We start from the raw sequence: 20,669 nt of genomic DNA on the forward strand, positions 1-20,669 counted from the left end.
TGACAAAGCACTGGTTATTTGCTGTACAGCAGATTTTTAAAGGAACATGGGTGAATATAAAGGGACGAGTAGTAATGAAATTACTATATTGGACATACAGTCAAATATTATTTTTTTCCAAGAAAAAGTCAAATATATTTTTTTTTCCTATAAAAAGTCAAATATTATTTTCTATAAACGTGTATTTCCTCATTTTCTTGTAATACCTTTTCCAAGGAAACATGTGTGTTTTTTGTAATCTGCTTTAAATTCTGTTTGTATTTTCCAAGTCAAATATTATTGATATTAAGTTTTCTTTTAACTGATTATTTAAAATAGTTGGGCTTAATATAGGATTTAAATTGTTGATACTATACAAATAGAGTACGCCTGTTAATGGGTCGGGTTATTTGTTTAAGTTGAGAGGGTTTAGATAAAAATATTAGGCTCAAAAAAAGGGATTGGACAAAAAAAACTAAGCCTGTTTAAAATATGAGTCGAGCTTAAGCTTGAACATTTAAGGCCCAAACTCAATCCAACTGACTTGTTTTTAAGTTTATAATAATTTATATTATGTTATTTTTATATATTATGTAATTTATAACACATTAAAAAATAAACATAGACTAAATATATAATATTACTCTAATGTAAATATTAAAATAACTATATAAAAATAAAATTATTAATATTAAAATAAAATAATATAAATATTTTAAAATAATATTTAAAATGTAATATGAGGAATTTGGATAAAATTTTAAGCCTATATTTTGAACCGGACTGAATTTGAACAAACATAAAGTATATATTAATATCATATTTAAGCCTAGCCTGAACTTGAACCAAATCATAAACACTTCTAAAAGAGAAAGTTCATTACAATATTATTTTTTAATTACATTAATATTATATCAACAAAATTATTAAAATAAAATTTTAAATTCGTTAAAATGTACACGAAATTATTGTCATATTTTAGCACTGGTCAAAACTTCATTAAATACGATGCATGCTATTTGGATTTTTCTTTCTACGGAATCTAACTTGAAATTGAGGTCACCAAAATGTAAGTTCGAAAAACATCCACGTCCCCCAAATTAAATCTAACCTAATTCCAAATGTCCATTTCAGTTTCCTTTCTTCTTTAAAAGTAGTTTGAATAGTTTTCATTAATAAGATTGTAGATTTATTTGACAAATGCAAATCTCATATTGGTTCAATAATATCCATAATATTGAGATTTTGGGATATTTGAAATACTTCTGTTATTTTAGTTCAAAGACTAAAATTATTCCATTCAGTGATTGTAATCGGCTAATTGTTATAGCTTATATATATATATATATATATATATATATATATATATATACCTTTATTTTAATCTCCTTTTGATTTATTTTGTAACAATTTAATTATAAAAATGAGATATTTACTACATTTAATTTTAGGTGTCGTATGACACATTGATTGTATTTAAATTTTTTTGAAAAAGTTAAAAAATATTTTTTTAATTGATTCCATGAATTTGTCAAGTGATATTCATTGATTAAATAAATAAATAAGCTAGGCATTAACTGTAAGGAAAATGTTATTATTTGATGTTGGAACTACAAATCAATTTTTTTTAATTTACTTTTTCAATATTTTTTCCTATTAGATTGCAGCACAAAAAATATTTTTTCAGATTTTTTAAAATTCAGTGGTGTCATCAAAATTAGTATAATAAATACTCTATTTTCGTATTTAATTTGTTCTCTACTCTATTTCTATAATTAATTAATTTTAATATTACTTTTATAAAAAAAAAAAGAAGAAGTCGTTCAATGTTGGAGTGATTATTTAGGAAAAGACCAATTGGTGATTAATTTGTAGCAGTATCCAAAGTTATTCGTAGTTGTTAATGCTATGTTGGGGCTAGGCCTATAGGCTGTTTTTATTTTTTATTTAGGTATTTAAGCTGATTTTATTTTTAATTAGATATATAGATCGATTTTAAGAGAAATAATGTAAAAATGCTTCTAATTAAAACGAATTGCGAAGATAAACAAAAAAAAAAATCAAGTACAGGGACAAGTAGGGTTACAAAAAAAATGTGGAAGTGGGATTTTGGTAACATCATTAAACCACTATATGACATCACAAATCTCTGTTTATTTGTTGTATAATAGAGAAAGATAAAAATTTGTAAAGGAACATGGGTGAATATAAAGAGAAAAGTAGTAAATAAAATTATCATGTGGTATGAAATTGGAATGTTTACGTCTTGGGTTTTTATCTCTCCATCAATGTGTTTATGAGTTTTAAGTTCAACTAATACCCTCAGCCTACAAGGGCTATATGTAAAAAATTAGCTTCTTTTAGTATGTTTTAATTAACGGTGATGGAGAACCAAGTAGACTACAAATATGGCATTACAAAATTTGATATTCTGCATATTTACATAAAATTATAAAAAATTAAGTTCAATTATAATTATGACATAAAAAATTAAAATTTATTCTGACTGTTTGCAATTAGTTGAAGAAGATGTGTTTTTATTAAGACAGATTAAAGACTTGACTATTGCTAAATATATAATTGAACACAAATAAATTTTTAATAAAAATACTATTTCTTGAAAATACTAATAAAATAATAAGAATAAATAATTTAGATAAAAATATAATTTAGGAAAATAATTTAAAAGACTATTTGAGAGATTTAAGAGAGAATTGTGAGAATTGTATGGGAGTTATACTTTTTTTTTTTACCGTTGGAGTCTAGTCCAACGGCTAGTTCAAATAGCCGTTGGAGTTGACCGTTGGAGCACAGGCAAAAAGGCGCCTACGTGGAGGTGCGCTCCACTAAAGTGCGCTAATGTGGGCGCGTTTTATTGGTCATGAAGGAAAAAAGCTCAGCGCGTTTTAGTGAAATTAGTTCTTTTCAATCATTTTTTAACAAAACGACCCAGTTCCCTTCTTTTTTTTTAAATAGGCCTTTTCTAGTCATTTAATCAAATATTTGTCCATTTTCTAGAAAAATGTTTTCGTCATTTTCTTGAAATACCTTTTTGATTTGTGTTTTTGTAATTTGTTTTAAATAATTATTGTTGATGTGTTACAAAGAGAGTAGACCTATTTATCGGTCGGGTTATTTGTTCAAGTCCGAAGGCCCTCCCGAAACTTGAGAGCAGGGGCGAAAAAATTTTAAATTAGTAAAGGTAAAACTCCATTTTGGCCCCCCTAAAATTATAAAAATTTGATTTAATCCTTTACAAATTATAAAAATATAAACTATAAAAAAATAAAATTTCATCCGGCCCCCCAAAAAAATTTTTCTGGCTTTGCCCCTACTTGAGAGGGTTTGGCCAAAAATATTAGGTACGAAAAATAGGATTGGACAAAAAAATTAAACTTGTTTAAAATATAGGTCGGGCTCGGGCTTGAACATTCACCCAAGCCCGGTCTGACTCGACCCATTTTAGGTTTATAATAATTTATATTATATTATTTTTATATATTATGTAATTTATAATACATTAGCAAAATAAACGTATGCTAAATTTTTAATACTACTCTAATATAAACCAGACCCAAACTAAGTCGAACTTGAACAAATTATAAAATATGTTAATATCATATTTAGACCTGATCCGAACCCAACCTAACCTATGAACACCTCTAAAAGAGATAGTTCATTACAACATTATTATTTTTTTTTGTAATTACATTACTATTATTATTTTAAAATATTATATCAATAAACTTATCAAAATAAAATAAAATGTTAATAATTATACATAAATTATAAAAATTTAAACACGTAATTACGTCATATTTGATGATTCTTGGTAATTTGCATTTTGTTGGTATGAAATTGAGGTCGTGTACTTTTCTAGCAAAAACGAAAAATTGAAGTTTAAAAAATGCATCCACATCCCACAATGACATGGAATGCTCTTTTCAATGTTAGAAAAGCTGACGGTTTTCATTAATAAAAGTCATAAGGATAAGATTGAGATTTTGAAATATTTGAAATACGCAACTTATTTTAGTTTAAATCTGTAGTTTCTCTTACCTATTTTAGTTGATTGGCGTTACTTGTTATAACTTCAAACACACCTTGATTTTAATCTCTCATTATATGTAAATATTTCCACAATTAGTAGTGTTGGAAAGTTCTTAACAAAGCACGTGGTTTTCATTTCTAAAAGTCTAATTTTCTTAATATTGCAAAACAAATTTGTTTAATGTGCATGCGAAGTAAACTATCGAATCAATTTTATCATTCTAAATTACCTTTTTTTTTCATCTTATTTTGTTTTGAAAGATTTTTCAAATATGTATAATTTTTAATTATTTTTTTTGAAAAATAAATTCATTCAATTAATAGAACTGTACAATAGAACAAAAGCTTGGTAAATAGAACAAAAGCTTTAACCTCAACATCAATAGAACATCATGACACGTTCACAATTGGTTTTGTCACAACTCAAGTATGACATATCTAGAGTGATTGCAAGCACTTAATACGATAAGAAAATTAACCCTAGATGGTCTAAAGCGGCGAGCAAAAATCGACAAAAGAGCTAAGCGTTCATCAAACTAGAGAGTACGACAACAAAACCATTCCTAAAATCATTTGTAAAACTAAAGTTACATGTATAAGCAAGACTAAAAAAGTGCTATAAGAGCATACAAAAACTTCTAAAACTAAATTTTTTTTAAATAATGGAAAAACAAACAAAAACACATATAAAACTTAAGACAACACAAGTTCAGATCAACTTGTGAAATCATTTATTATTCTGAAATACTCTCAACGTAGAAACAAATTAAGAAGTTGACGAAGAGCCACCCACTTTCCAAGAAAAACTACTAGTGACCGGTGGAGTTTTAGCTAATCTATCCATCACAACTTGTAAAGATAACAAATACGTTAAGTGAAATCATGTGGAGTGAATGAGAAGAAGAAATAAATAAATGGTTGATGGGAGGGAGAAAAAGGCAGGCAATAGCGAACTTGGAGGCTAGTATCACTGTTGGGCAAAACAAAAGATGAGCAAACTGCTTGGGGAAAAAAGAGATTATTTTCAGTTTTTTTTTTACATGTTGTAACTTGGAATTAGTTTGTATTGTAACAATATTTTAATTTGATGTGTTTATTTTAAAAAAATTAACTCAAATAAATTAATTAACTCAACTCGATTCGAATTGAAAAAAATTTAAATCGAGTTAGGATGATAAAATATAAAATATTTACGGACTCGTTTTATGAAAATGGAGTCCCGAAACCATATTTTCTAACACCATTGAGTTTAGGATAATTGCACTTGTACCTTAGTTAGCTATCAATTAAACAAAATTACTAGACCAAGTTACCAAGTTTTAATATGTTTTTATGCTAGCCTCGTAAATATTAATATTTAATATTTACAAATACGGTTTATGGAAATGATATTTTCGAAACCGTAATTTTTAACACCACTAAAAATCGAATCATTACAAGGAGTACCATGCAACACATACCATAACGAAAATCGACCTGCAACAATAGAGCCCATTTGGCACCTGATCTTTGACTTGTCTGTATAGCATTACGACTCACTACATGGTACTATGAGACAAAGTATGACCCCTTATATAAACCAAAGCACATGAGAGAATAAGGTTCCTTCTTCTTATCACTAGCTCTTCACCTTACACGAGTGAATTGAACTTTATCTCCACCATCTTCTCCTCCTTATTGGTATTTAGTATCGAACATATTATATTCAAATTAAATAATATATTTCATATATATATTGTATATTATAGATTATATGATACCATATCATTAAAAAAGTTGAATGAATATAAATTTAATTTTTTTTAATAATGTATCATAATCTAATTATCTAATTCAATATATCAAAATTTGATGCCCTTTCCCCTCAAATTTTCACCTCCAAAAAAATCCCTTTGAGATGAAAATCTCTTATTTTAATATGAAAAACAAAGAGAAATTCCCTAATTTTATTATATTACTAGTATGGTTTTCCATGCGGTACGTTAATTATTTCTGGATTAACTGATAGAGTTAAATTTAAATGTTATAATATTCTTTTAAGTTTCTGTACTCTCTTTATACTTGAAATTTAGGCCCCATGCTTTGATTTTTAAGAATTTAGTCCCTATTCTTTTGAATTTAAAATTCAGGTTTAATTGTTAAAACTGTTAAAATTCTTCTATTAAATTTGTTGTTTTGACATCCTCAAGTTAAAGAAGAAGAAGAAGAAGAAAATACTCACTTGATAGCCATGTGACCAAAAAAAAGTATTGTAATGGACTTTAATATTACAAAGAATTTTAAATATGTTAACAATTCTTAAAATTGTGTACATTTTAATCAAAATAAAGTATCTAAACTAACCAATGACATATCAAATTATGTAAAAAATAAATTATAAAGATTAAATCTCAAATTTAAATATATTATAGAGACTGAAATTAGAATTTGTCAGTTTATATAATCTCTGAAACTAGAGGGGCCAGGATTGATATTTAACCATTACATCAAATAATGTCAGTATGAAATGGGGAAGGCCACCAATGCACGCCTTGGACCGTAAAAATCCTTAGACAGTACTTTCATATAGGTATCGCTCTCTATTTCGTCCAATTGGGCCCTCAGAACTTCAACATGAACTGGGTTTTGGTGGTCTGTTTCTAAGAATCGAACCGAAGTTTCTTTTATCAATTAAATCCAAAACTCCAAAATATATTATAAAATAATTAAAATTAACATATCTAGGCACTAAACACAATGGTGAAGCCAAATGAGCTGACAAGCCCGATCCACTTTAAAATAAAAAATTTTTATTTAAATTTTTTATAATTTATAATATTTTAAATTAATAATAATAAAATTATATTTTAGTTCCTAAAAATAATAAAATTTGATTTAATCTTTTAAAAATTATAAAGATATAAGTTAATAAAATAATGAAATTACATTTTTACTATGATACAAATATACAATTTAATCAAGGGCGAAGCCAGAATAAATTTTTAAGGGAGGCCGAATGAAAATTTAATTTTTTATAATCTATATCTTTATAATTTTTAAAGGATTAACTTGAATTTTATAATTTTAAGGGGGCCAAAATATAATTTTACCTTTATTAATTTAAAATTTTAAAAAATTTCAGGGGCTTAAATAAAAAATTTTCATTTTAGGGGGGCCAAGGCCACTGCCATCCCCCCTTGTATCCGCCTCTGAATTTAATTTCGGTCTTTAAAAAAAAGTTTTCTAACTTCACCCGACGGAACATATGCTTAACAGAGTTAAACAAATTGTTTGCGTGTATACAAATAATCAATATTGAACAAAATTTTTAAAATATATATATATTTATATAAATTAATTTCTTTCATCATGAATTTATAATTATATCTATAAACTTATTACTTAAAAGAAATAAGAGACATGTGTTAACATTTATAGAATTGGAATTACTATGGATATTTAATGCATATATATATTTTATGGATAGTTATTTTTTTAATGTTTTAAAATTTGGATGCACAATTACAATTATTATTATTATTATTATACTTTAAATAAAATAAAGATTGTATAGTTGAAGACGAAGAACGCAGTAAGTTGAAAAGGAGGCTTTGAATATGAAATAAAACCAAACATTTTCAGTCCATGCGTTAATTAAGAATGCAAAGTTGGCCTTATTTCTTAATCAAATTTATAAGGAGAGTTAAGACTTATTTAGTATTCCAATCCTGACGTGAATGTTAAAAGTACAAATATCATTATTAAAATCAAATTTTAATGTTTTCTGTTTTAGAGTTTACCATTCTTATAAATTAATAAATATGACTAAATATATTTGGATAAATTTTACACATCATAATTAGATTGGGTTAGGTGAGACTTGAATTTGAATATTCAACAATAAAATATCTCAAAATTTGGGTAACTTTTATTCGTTTCTGCTGTTAAAAACTGATCATTGTACGTCAATACAAGGTACACACGACATACTACGTGTCAATGTTTATTTATCCGATCAACCACGTTAGTTTTTAACAATACAAATGAATAAATTTTTTAATAAAAATAATTAATTTACTCTTTAATCAAATTTACAACTATCAATTAAAAATTGTTTGAAGTATTATTAATAAATTATTAAGAGAAGCAGCCCCTACCAGTCTTTGGAGCCGCCCTAAATCAAAAGTTCTTTGTTTTATTTTATTTTATTCCAAATTGATATAATTATTTGGTTAATTAGATACATTACCCCACTTTGAGAGTAAAATATAATGCCTTAAAAAAAGGAGTGTAAAATATTTTATTTCATTCCAAAGACCAAAAATTTATCCACATCCTAAACAACAACAAATCTTCTCTCACTCTCAACCCTTCACCTTATCCCAATAATAATAATAATAATTAATATTATTATTTTTTACAAAACCTAACTAATTTCACCAACATAACTTCATATATTAATTTACATCAACCGTTAATACTCATTATTTAAATTATCTCATAATATATGATATAATCTTATTGCAACACATTTCTTAAATAATTTTAGTTCATGAGTGTAATCTTAAATTTTAAGTCATTTTACCCTTTATTTTATTATTCTAATCGATTTAAGATTTTTTCTTAAATAAAATTTAAGACTAATTAAAAACAAAACAAAAAAATCTTAACAACAAACCATTAAATATCATGCATTACAATTATAAGTGTTATATTTTATTTAATAATTTTTCTGTTAATAAATTAATTATGCTTACAACTATAATTATGGAATTATAGTTGGTGTTATTATCACTTTTCATAATTTATTTTAATTATGATTTATAAATTTATTTCAACACAATATATTACTTGTTAATTTATAAATTTTAATAAAAAGTAAGAATTACAATAATTTATAATAAATTTAGGAAAATTGAGACTAAAAATATTAATGGAACTAAACTTGTAAAAAACAAATTCTATAACAAGAGCAATTGAATAAAATGTGCTTTTAGATAATCTTACATTCCAGTCCAATGGATCAAATAAGATACTCTCACATTTCATCCGTAATGCTACATTCCCATAATTTTATTACGAAACAAAATCTAATATTCAGCAAGCTAAACGCGTTTAGAGTTTAAAACTTTCATAAGAGTAAAAGTATCATGGAGACCTTTGTATTATGAATCAAATTGTATTTTGTCCTTTCTAGTAAAAAAACACAAATTAGTACTCGTATATTAAATCAAAAAGTAAATTGGTATTCTGTACAAAAAAAAATCGTCAATTTTTGTTTATATAAAATGGTTCATGTACGTCAAAACAAGGTACACATAAAATATGTCACACTATGTGTAATTATAGATTATTTTGCCCTGCACATTAGTTTTTAATTTATTATTTAATTTAACATATATGAATTAATTTATCTATAAATTAATTTAAATTTTTCTCAAGTCATTTCGTGAATATTATATATATGTGCATAAATATATATATTAAAAAGAAAAGGGTAAAACCCCATGTAATAGCATGATAATTTAGGATATTCACCGCCATAAATATGACATGTGTATAAGTTGCGCTGGTCGTGTTGATTGTTCGGACTTCACTCAATTATTGTAATTAAAAAAAATTAATGCAAAAATATTTGTAATTTCGTGGATCTTTTGACTTTTAAACTTTGTATACATAAAAATAATTATATAACAAAAATCCCCATTTTGTAAATTTGAGAAGAATCAATAATCATCAAACGATTCAGGGATGGAAGCAGCAACCCAAAGCCTTTCATTAAACGTCTCTTCCATATCATCGGGAACGAAGCTCATTCTACAAAGTGGACATGTTTTCCGATCATACCCCATCCAACGATCCAAACAGCTCCGGTGGAATACATGCCGACAATTCGTTAGCCATCTGATCTCATCCTCCCTTTCGAAGTCGTAAAAACAGACGGCGCAACTGTCCGGCGGGTCCACGAGGTCAGAGAACTTGACGACGGGTAGTAATTCCCGTAACAGGAGAGCGTTGATCGAGGTATCTCGGTGGCGCGCGGCGGGAACGCCGGTGTCCGCGGTGTGAGTCGGGGGAATGTGGGGTTCGAGGAAATCGGGGAAACCCAGAAAAAGGAAGAGAGCGGAAATGAAATCGCGAAGGTAAAGGAGGAGAGTTAATGTAGGGAGAAGTGGCTTTGGGAAGAGAACCGCTGAGAAACCTACTGGAAACCCCATTAAAATTCTTATTTGTTGTGCTGTGTGATAAAAGAAGAGAGAGGAAGACGAAGATATTGGGACGAATATGGTCGACTATATATAGTGATAGCTGCAAATGAAATTACCGTACAGCTTTCCATCAACCTTGGCTTCAAGTTTTTACTTACTATTATTTAAAATTTTGTCCAAAAAAAATTGTTTTAAAAATAATAAATTACCAACGTTGTCTTTGAAAGGCACGTTTTCTTTGTGTACGAAAAATCCTCGCTGGGTATCCACGATGTGAAAATGAAACTTTATGAAATTGAGTTGGATTATGTATTATTATTATTGGGACCAAGTATTTCAAACATTTTTTTGTTAATAGCCTTTTGCTTTATTTATCTGTGTGTTCCTTCTCTTACCCATTCACAAACTGTCCTTTCATGGCATGAAAACAACATTATCTCTTTTTAAATGCTTGTGTCAGGTTTGATAGATAATCATATTTCACTCTCCATTTAGATGCTCCACTAGAGTTGTCACCATCTAATATTCTTTCTGTTTTTCTTTCTAGGTCTCTCTCTAGACCTTTTGAGAAGAAAAGATTTTATTTAGTGGTGAAAAAGTTCATAAGTTATCATTTATGTAAGAATTTTAATCCTCTTTTATTTGATAAAATTACTTATTTAAGCTTCAAAAAATGTTCAATTCTGACATTATTCTTTGATATTATCTCGATGAAAACTTAAATACCTAAAGATGTAGTGGGTACATAAAGTGAAAGTACCTCATTATGTATACAAGTACATGAACATTGCGTACAATCTCACTCGAAGCAATGTCCTAATGCTTATAGGCATGCATAGAGGTGATATTAGTTCACTTTGGTTAAAATAATTTGGATTTTTTAACTGTCAATTAAAATTCTGTTTAGGTTAGTTCGAGTTTCGATTTTTTCATATTAATTTTTAGTTCTGAGTTTTAGGATTTATTTTGACAAAATAATATTTGTTTTATAACATTTGATTATTATTTAAAATGTTTTAAATCTATTTTTCATAAATATTTCTAAATTTTTTTAAGAATTTTAAATTATTTTCACTATTTTAAATACAAAATATTTATATTTATTTAATAAAAATTTAATTAATTATATATTAAATAAAAATAGATTTTATTTCGATTTTAGATAGCTATAATTTTTAAACTTATTATCTCATAAACCGTTCAAATATCTCAATTTAAATCGATTGTCAATTTTTCAGTTTTTGTTGCTCAATTCTTGGTTTGTTATTATGCTATCACTTGAGCATATAAACAAACCAATTTTTTTTTCAATTAAAAATGGGCTTTTTAATTGTTTCGGTCAAACACAAGGCAGCGGGGCCCCATCGGGCAACACATCAAACTCCTCAATTGGGCAGCTTTTGATGGGCTATGTTCGAACATCGACCCACTACACTTTAGAAAGTTAGCTTTGAAAATGGGTAGTTAACTTAATCTTCATTTTTTAATGTAATAGATTTAAGGTAAAAATAAATATTTCGCCCCCTCTCAATTTCTAGGAGATTGATCTCTCCAAAAAATTAATGTAATTTAATCTCTATCATTTACAAAAGTAAGCATCTAAAGATAATTAATCACATTGTTAATGTTTTTCATCAAATTTAAATAATTTTAATTGCTATAATAACAAATTTAGCCCTCAAACTTTACACATTGTACTTATTTTTTTGTTTTTTGAAGTTAAAGTTTTTACATATTCTTTTGAAATTTTTATATATATTTTTTTAATTTTATACTTTTGGTTAGATAAATTTTTAAAATTAAGACCAAATTGATAGAATATATAAACATTGAGGGTTTAATTTGGTATTAAATCACTCAAAATTATGTACAATTGATAGAAAACATGAATTTTCATATTTGATAGAAATTAAATTGCTTCAAAAATTTTAACCAATTTACTCAATATACTAACCAAAGTTTCAATGTAGCACAAAAATATTATGTTTAATAAAAAAATACAATATGTTATCCATGAATATGATCAACACAAATACAAGAAATTATAGTCCTTTATTTTGCACATTAACCCATGGAGTCCCACCAAAAAAGGATCTTGTTATCTCCATGGAAAAGAATAGTGATATCTAATCCTTGTATTAAAGAAAAAAAAAAAAAAGGTTCCTTTGGATCCCAGTTTAAGCTCGGTTGCACCTCCGGTTTAAGTTCGGGCTTGGACGAGAGGTGATTGAGGAGACATGATACTTGGTGACATAATGAAATCATCCATTTTCCGAGATAAGCTTCGGGATAAGCTGAGTTTAAGGCTAGTTCGTCTCAATAATTTGTTACGTGGTGGAACCATGGTCTCATTGTTCTTAACCATGAAGTTCCTAATCCTCGATAAAGCAATTTCCATGGTGTAATCATCCATGTTAGCAAAACAAACCCTAAACCAACCCGGTTCGTGACAATGGAACGACGATCCTGGCGAAACGTTGAGCTTAACTTCATCGATGATGACTCGCCATAAATCCATTTCGGCTTCGAATGTTTTCTCTTTCAAGAGTTTACGTAGATCCATCCATATAAACAACCCAGCATTGCTTTTCAATGAACAAATCCCGATTTGTGAAAGCGTCCAAGTGAAATATTTGTGCCGTTTGAACAACCGTTCTCTACTTTCTGCGACAAAATTATCGATGAATTCATCGTTAGACAGCATCGTCGCGATCAAATGTTGTGTTTGAGACGATACTAATCCAAAACTCGACATTTTACGTGCACAGCTCGTGACCGTATCGTTGTAGGAATACACAATGCCAACTCGGAATCCGGGGAATCCCATGTCTTTCGAAAGACTGTAAACAATATGGATCAAATCACGGTTGCATTCAACTTCTTCGATGACTTCTGATATACTAACGAATTCGGGTTCCGTGAAAACTGTGGCCGCGTAGATTTCGTCGCCGATTAAATGGATTTTCTTTTCGTTTACGAAGTTTATGATGTTCTTCAATGTGTCCTTATCCATGAATGTTCCTAATGGATTAGATGGATTCGTTATGAGCAAACCTTTGATTTTGATGTTAGCTTCTTGTGCTTTATGGTATGCAGATTGTAAAGAATCAATGGTGATCTTGAAATCGTTGGCACTGTCACAAACCACCGGAACAAGCTCGACTCCAGTTCGCCACCTTAAGTCCCGATCGAATCTGTAAATGAATGGAATTTATTTAAAACCCGAACTCGAATACACCCGAAAAGAAAATATATAAAAAAAAAAATGCAATGCATTACCCTGGATAATAAGGAGTGGGAACCAGAAAAGCTTCACCGGGATCCGCCAAACAAAAGGCAACCATTTCATGAGCTCCAGTGGCTCCGCCGCTCATAACAATCCGGTCCGGATCGAATTTTACTCTATCCCCTCGCACTTTCCCCATAAATTTTGCTACAGCCTGGTGTATAAGTACACAAAGTTAATCAATAAATCAACACACAGACACAAAAACACAAACACATTATGATCATAAATTTGCCATACTTGTCTGAACTCAGGGAATCCATGATAATCCTGGAAAAGAGCTGTCTCTTTGAATTTGCTAACACCTTCTGCAGTACATATGGAAGCTTCTGGGTGTTCCATTAGCCATTTTTCAATGAAATCAAAGCAAAGCTGAAGAGTTCAAAGAGCAAAAAAGTTATGAGTCGATCAAAAAAAGACACACACAGTTATAAATAAATGGAGTTTTTTATTTTTTCGACTTACTTGATTCTCAGCTAATCCCATTTGAATAACACCATCGGGTCTATCAGTAGGATGAAAAGGATTGGTCTCGTATGCTTTCCACCCATCAAAATAAGCTGAGTTTTCACCATGGCCATTACCTGTTGCAATCTTGGATATGGCAGCCATCTCGAAAATGAAAGAATCTTTAGATCAAAAAATGAAGTGGATTAGTATTTGGTGATGAGAGAGATTTGGGATCTTTGAGCTTTTTTTGTGGGTTTTGTTTTGTTTGATGGTAGTGTGTGTTTGCCTGCAAGGCTTATTTATAGTGTGTGTTTTTGATGTTATCCATGTAGGAAAGTTCGATGAAAAGAGGAAGAGTACCACGTATGTTCTGACAAGAATATGTGATTTGGTTTCCGACCAATTAAATAAAATTTTGCTATTTGTCTTTTAAAAAAGACAAATAAATTAGGTGACACAGATGGATTGATGAATGTTTTAAAGAATTTTAAACATTAATGAAAATAATTATCATATTTACTTCACTAATTATGACACTTGAGTATGGTAGTGATTATATTTGGATTAAATTAAATTAATTAGTTGAATTGATCTAATTTGGTTAATCGGTAGGTGGTCGAATTTAGTTTGGTCGGATGTTGATAAATGATTTTTAAAATTTTAATTATTGGTTAATTCAGTTTGAAATCGTAATTAATGTAATTAAATAATATATAATATATAATATATATAATTATTAATTTTTGTTAGGTTATTAACTTTCATGATTTATGTAATATTTCTAATCTCTTATTTGTTATTGAAGTTCTTTAAACTATTAAAAAAAAACATTAGCAATATATTTTTTAATGTGTAATACTTATTAAAAGACAAAAATATGTAAATTTTGGTTAGTGTGGTTAATAGGACTAGTCGAAATATTTCAATTTAATTAATGTATTTGAGAAAAACTTGAATTTATTTAAAATTAAAGATTTTTATAATTCGAGTATTAATTAAATCAGCCGTTTAAACACCCCTAATTAAGTATATGTTAATAATCACTTTTCTTTTTCATATTCAAAAGAATTACAGTAGACTAGTTGATTATTGGACTGCATCAAAAATTCAACAAACGACATGATCATAAAATACACTAAACTCTGCATGGTAAAAAGTTTCGTCTTCTCCGACCACATTTTTCTTCCATTTTTCATATGTTAAACATGGCACCATTTTTGAACTGAAAGTGTAAACACTGAAAATGAATGCATGTTTGATATAAATATGGGAATTTTTCAAAAATCATATTTCCGTATTCAGAACCAAATGCTACAAACTCGTCCCAAACCTGTGGATTATCTTCATTAATTAATGTTAATTACTTTGCTTTTGTACAAAAACATGACGAGTTCAACGACAACGACAAATTATAAAATGAAAGATTAGCGGAATAAACACTGAAAGCATTGGCTGTAAACCACAAAAGAGTATATATATATTTTGCAGTAAGCATACCGACAATCCGACATAAGGGAGGCAAACTGTTACATTAGCTAATCCGACAGTGATCACCGACAATATATTAATTAGGAATTGAAATTTATAAGAGGGACCGACTTTCAGTTTCACTTGACAGTTTTGAGAATCTTTAAATGTTGGATTAATATTCAGATTCAGTACCATGTCTTAATCTGCTTACCTGCAATGGCTATGGCCCCTTTCACTATAATAATTCAACTCGCTTTGGAACTCCTTTTTATATATAAATTGAACATCATTTCATTATAGATCAGTATTGAGGTACTGATTGAAAGGGTTATGACATATGCAATGACTTAGTGTTTATTTTAGTTTTTTTACCAACACTCCCATGATAATTGTGATTAGAGATGTAAATAAGACATCGATAATCACAACCTGTTCAAATTTAATAATTATTGAATCGAGCTATCAATCGAATTAGATTCAAATTTAATAATATTTAACTTAAATAGTTTGCTAACCTTTTTATATTTTATATTATTAAATTTAATTATTAACCTTAATACATATTATTAATCTTAAATTTAACTATATCTCTAGTCGAATTTAATCTTAAAAGTAAATTTTAATTGAGCTTAGTTGAGTGTAAAAAATTCTATTAATTTACTCACTATTCATTAATCCACATATGTCAAAAAATTAGTAGTGGGTACATAAAGTGGCATGGAGGAATTTTGTTCATCGAGCTTGATTCGAGTGTGGGGTTCGATCCACATGGTTTTACTGTTCCTGGATTTGTGGTTTTCCGATTTTAAGGCAGTCGAAACATTTGGCTCCTTAAACAGTAGGTTTGAAATTTCTTATCTGCTACTGTAATACATGCAACATGTGGAGTGGCCGGTCGGCTTATTTTCTTGTCCTGCTTTTGACTCAATGTGTTGATTTAGTTGATGAGTTTTGCTTTATTATTTTAATTTGATTTAAATTTTTGAGTTGAGTTTAATAAAATTAAATCATGATAATTATATGATTAAATTTTAAGTTTTAAAAATATAAATATCATATATATTTAAAAATATTTTCGAAACAAAGTAAGATAATAATAACATTTAAAATTTGTAAAAGTAAACTTTATTTTATTAAAACAAATAAAATACTCAAAACATAAAATTAATTTAAAAAATCGACAACTAAACTAAATTAAACTAAATAATATAAACAGTTTTAATTGAATTAAACCAAACTCACCCTTAACGGTTTATGTTTGATCTAATTATCATCTAAATTTTAATAAAAACTTAATATTTAAATTTTTTCGAACCTAAATTTAAACAAAATTTATCAATAAAAATCAAATTAAATCAAAGCTCATAAACTCGAATTATTTTACCAACCATAAGTTTGACTTTGGGTTTTATTTATTTTTTTAAAACTAAAACGCGTAGGATGCTGACTTAATTGACGATTTTAAAAGCTAATATAATTCCTAATCCAATCTTTGAAATGGTCGAAGCATAATATAAGTACTTTTTTCTAGTTTTATTATAGTGGATGCTCCCACTCAAAATGCCACTGTATACAATTATAATAAAAATAATACAACTTGGATCCAAACCATTATACCCATGATCCAAGTATTAAAACGGAGCTCATTTTTATGATCGGGGACGGTACTGAAAACACTTTATTTTTTTATTATCTTTTTCTTCTCTACTCTTAAACCAGGACACCATTTTTCTCTCCATTTTGACCCCATTGATACTATGTGTCAACAATTATATTTAAATATTTAATTAAATTAACATCATAAATTAATAAAAGATAACTCATTAATTCAATTAGAAATGATTAAAAATATTTTAAAAATATTATTATATTTTTAAAATTAAATTTATAAACCCAAAAAACTCATAAATATATATTAACACAAATTATTTTTATTTGAGCGTGCAATGATGTAATTTAATATAAATAGAATCATAGCGAGAGTATCATGAATTGCCAGCCATATAGAGTTTCTGAAAATGGTTTTTTATGTCTGCTAGTTTTGACTTGAGGGAACATTCTCAAACCTGAGTTGTCCAATTGAAACATCATAGTATTATTAGCTTTGTAGCTTTCGTGTTAGGACGGGCAATTGCATGCAACAAAATAATATTTTTTAAAATTTGAGTGTAACTCTCACCAAACTATATTAAATAATCACGTGAATTTCATGGTAATCATGTATTTCATATGAATTTTAGTGTGAAAACTTTGAGATAAAAGAATGAATCAAATTCAAACAAAAACACCAAAAGTTGAAATGTAACATTTCATTTCACGTCCTAAGTTGTTGGATGGTCTGCGGATGACACTTCACAAGGGACAGTCTCTTCTCATGGAAGGATGACTGAGTCGACCTATAGGCGGTCCGTCACGCGGCACTTACTAAAACCACTAAAGCATAACCACCATGTATGACCCTAAGGGCGAGAATGTCAAAGTAAGATCACAAAGTACACTCCATGACGGCAACTAACATGCAACAGCACTGCCACCTGGCTAACCCACACAACCGTGCAGAAAACTGTACTGTTAGTTACGTGGCACTATAGAACAAAGGATGACCCCTCTATATAAGCCTGAGTGCACGAGGGACCAAATATCGACTTTTCTCCCTAGTAACATTACACATCAACTCTAGAGCATCCTCCTCCTCCTTGTTCTTCCTCCTTACACTGATTCGCCGCCTATCACAGGTAAACTGGCACTCCCTTCCACCATCTCTTTACCCGTATCAACAAGTTCCGATCTTTGAACCTACCTCGCGTACGAGTCTCACTTAAAATGAACTGTATTGCAAAGGCTGAGCTTTATTAATCTAAATAGAAGAAAAACAACATTTCAAAACAAAAATGGATGTCATGTAATTGCTAATCATTCTTCCTAATGCTAATCCCAAATGAAAACAACAATATCATAAACCCGAGTTGATTTCTCTCTTCAAATACAAACAGAAAGTAACGTGAGAGGTTCAAAGTGAGGCATATAGCATAAGTTGTTTACCATTTCTCTTTACAGACTAGGATTGAGATCATCATACGATATATTACCTAGTAAAAAAGAGACGACATTGTCAAATAGGGTTTTCCGGCACATACATGAATATACAAGAAAGGTGCGTCCGCACATACAATCCACTTTGAGGGCGAGATAGGATATAGGGATTTACAGAGTTTTCTATGCTATATTCACTGCCTGCTATCAGAGAATCAAAGACATCATAGCTTTGATCTAATGCAGTAGTATCATATGCACTTATCGATTCCTGGATACAACAGGCATCTATTCATTTGATTTGGCAATGCATCTAAGATGAACAACAAAAACAGATAGAAATTACCCAGCCATGCCATACCCCTCAAGAGATCAAACAGGTAGTGCTATATCATATGAGCAGCATGAAATTTCATCATCCAAATTACCCTGTAGATTGAAAATGACTTGAAACAGGTTGAATCCGTCATGCATTCAGACCCGATTTCTGGTTGATCCAGCCTATCATGTCCAACCTCCCTGAAAATAATTGATCAGCTTACATGCTGGAAATTCAGTTAAGCTGCAATTGAGCCTATTGCTCGTCGTAAATCAACAAAAGTATCAGTAGAAAAGAACCCGAATTTGAAACTTGGGAGGGAACAAGAACAAGACAAGCTTAAAACTTATGAAACGAAACAACAGAACAAAACCAGAAGTTAAACAACATAAACATTTGCCTAGCCCATGTTACAGTGAACCAAGGAATATGGGGGTGTTTGAAAACCTGCAAAAACTTGGTAAGTGAAGGGGATTTGTAAGGGATATTGATTCAAAGCAGTCATCAATGGCAAAAGAAATCTTGGTACTAAATGGTTGAATCTCTTTCCCTCAGTGGCACCAATTGAATGGGTACGAGAATACGATCTTCTAAGAAACTTTTATAAAAAAATTATAAAAAAAATTGAATATATCCTAATGGACTTAAACCCAAAACATACACGCTCGTCATGGCACCTGCATTATCAAATTCACCAATGTAATTTGGGTAACCATCTTCTACAAACTTGATCAAGTATAGAAACATAAAAGAAACAGTAAGAAAGTAATCTAATCGGAGTAAATACGATACAATATAATACACATTAATGAATCTGTATCAAACCCATATAAAGTCTGTTCAGATCCATTCTTTAAAACACAATTTTGATTATAATGGAGCATATTCAAAAGATCATATACATATATATGTCAAACAAACGAAGTCAATTTCATTGCCAAATTCTCGTACCTCAACAGCCAGACATCATAGCAACCTCGTAGCATCATCATCGGCTTCAGCTTTTGCTCTTCGAACTTCGATTTCAGCCATGGCTTCGACCTTCGTGGATTGGAGCTTGGGTACCCCTTGATCAGTGGCGGGATCGATATTCCTCAGCATTAATGCTGTGAGGCTCATCATTTTGGCGGGATCCAAAATGTCGGATCCGGGTTTGGTTAAAAAATTTGTTTTATTATTAAAATAACAACTTTCATGGAAATTTATTGGTAAAAATTTTCTATTAGTCTCTGTACTTTATGAAAGTTTTGGAATTAGTCCTTATACTTTAATTTGCTCAATTTTAGTCCCTATGTTTTTTGAATTGGTCAATTTTAGTCCTTATAGTTTTTGAATTATGAAATTTTAGTCCTGACTTGGTTAAATTTAATTATTGCTCCTGTATTATGCATACAATTGTAGATTTAGTCTATATTCTCCAATTGAATCATTTTAAATCATTATACTTTTTCAATTTTGAAATTTCAATTTTGACACAAATGATCCATTAATTGAATTTTTAATGATTAATATGTAAAAATAACAAGCTGACAAGTCGTTACATAAATGACATTTGTTAATTTATTTATTATTTGTAATTAGTAGTTTAATCAATTCGATCACCTAATCGTGTTTACAATACTAGATATTGTAATAAAATTAAAATTATTTTTAAAATTTATAGATAAGGCACACATTATCCTTTTAAACATTACTTATAAAAGTGTAAAAATTTATTTAGTGGTATAAAGAATAATTAACCTAACTTCATATTTTTATAAGAATTAGCGGTACCAAACATCACCGGACTATGAACTAAACTTTAGTTGGTCATTAGAATTCAAATATTTTAATTAATTTCAATAATATTTTACCGTACCAATTTTCGGTTTCACGTAAAACATATTTATATTAC

At 28.9% G+C, this 20,669-nt stretch overlaps 2 protein-coding genes and 1 long non-coding RNA gene across 3 annotated transcripts; all 3 read right to left on the reverse strand.

The window, feature by feature from the left end:
• Positions 1–9,642: 9,642 nt before the first annotated feature.
• Positions 9,643–10,299, reverse strand: LOC108488474 (brassinosteroid-responsive RING protein 1-like). Its single transcript, XM_017792752.2, has one exon. The coding sequence runs from the start codon at positions 10,224–10,226 to the stop codon at positions 9,735–9,737; it is 492 nt and encodes a 163-aa protein (XP_017648241.1). The 5' UTR covers positions 10,227–10,299; the 3' UTR covers positions 9,643–9,734.
• A 1,924-nt stretch (positions 10,300–12,223) lies between these two features.
• Positions 12,224–14,308, reverse strand: LOC108487597 (1-aminocyclopropane-1-carboxylate synthase-like). Its single transcript, XM_017791972.2, has 4 exons — positions 13,969–14,308; positions 13,744–13,875; positions 13,497–13,657; positions 12,224–13,411 (listed from the first exon to the last, which is right to left on the reverse strand). Exons 1-4 carry the CDS (start codon positions 14,113–14,115, stop codon positions 12,418–12,420), a joined length of 1,434 nt encoding a protein of 477 aa, XP_017647461.1. The 5' UTR covers positions 14,116–14,308; the 3' UTR covers positions 12,224–12,417.
• Positions 14,309–17,628: 3,320 nt separating this feature from the next.
• Positions 17,629–19,924, reverse strand: LOC128284240 (uncharacterized). Its single transcript, XR_008274621.1, has 3 exons — positions 19,727–19,924; positions 18,885–18,975; positions 17,629–18,251 (listed from the first exon to the last, which is right to left on the reverse strand). It is a non-coding gene; the product is annotated as an uncharacterized LOC128284240 (long non-coding RNA).
• Between the last annotated feature and the right edge of the window lie 745 nt (positions 19,925–20,669).

The sequence above is a fragment of the Gossypium arboreum genome, chromosome 11, assembly GCF_025698485.1.
Source record: "Gossypium arboreum isolate Shixiya-1 chromosome 11, ASM2569848v2, whole genome shotgun sequence".
Lineage (NCBI taxonomy): Eukaryota > Viridiplantae > Streptophyta > Magnoliopsida > Malvales > Malvaceae > Gossypium > Gossypium arboreum.

Excerpts from the sequence above, each read along its gene's own strand:
- LOC108488474 (XM_017792752.2), bottom strand. The coding sequence starts at position 10,226 with ATGGGGTTTCCAGTAGGTTTCTCAGCGGTTCTCTTCCCAAAGCCACTT.
- LOC108487597 (XM_017791972.2), bottom strand. The coding sequence starts at position 14,115 with ATGGCTGCCATATCCAAGATTGCAACAGGTAATGGCCATGGTGAAAAC. Across the intron at positions 13,876-13,968 it reads TGGGATTAGCTGAGAATCAA|CTTTGCTTTGATTTCATTGA; the intron begins GTAAGTCGAAAA and ends TGAACTCTTCAG. Across the intron at positions 13,412-13,496 it reads CCCACTCCTTATTATCCAGG|ATTCGATCGGGACTTAAGGT; the intron begins GTAATGCATTGC and ends ATTCATTTACAG.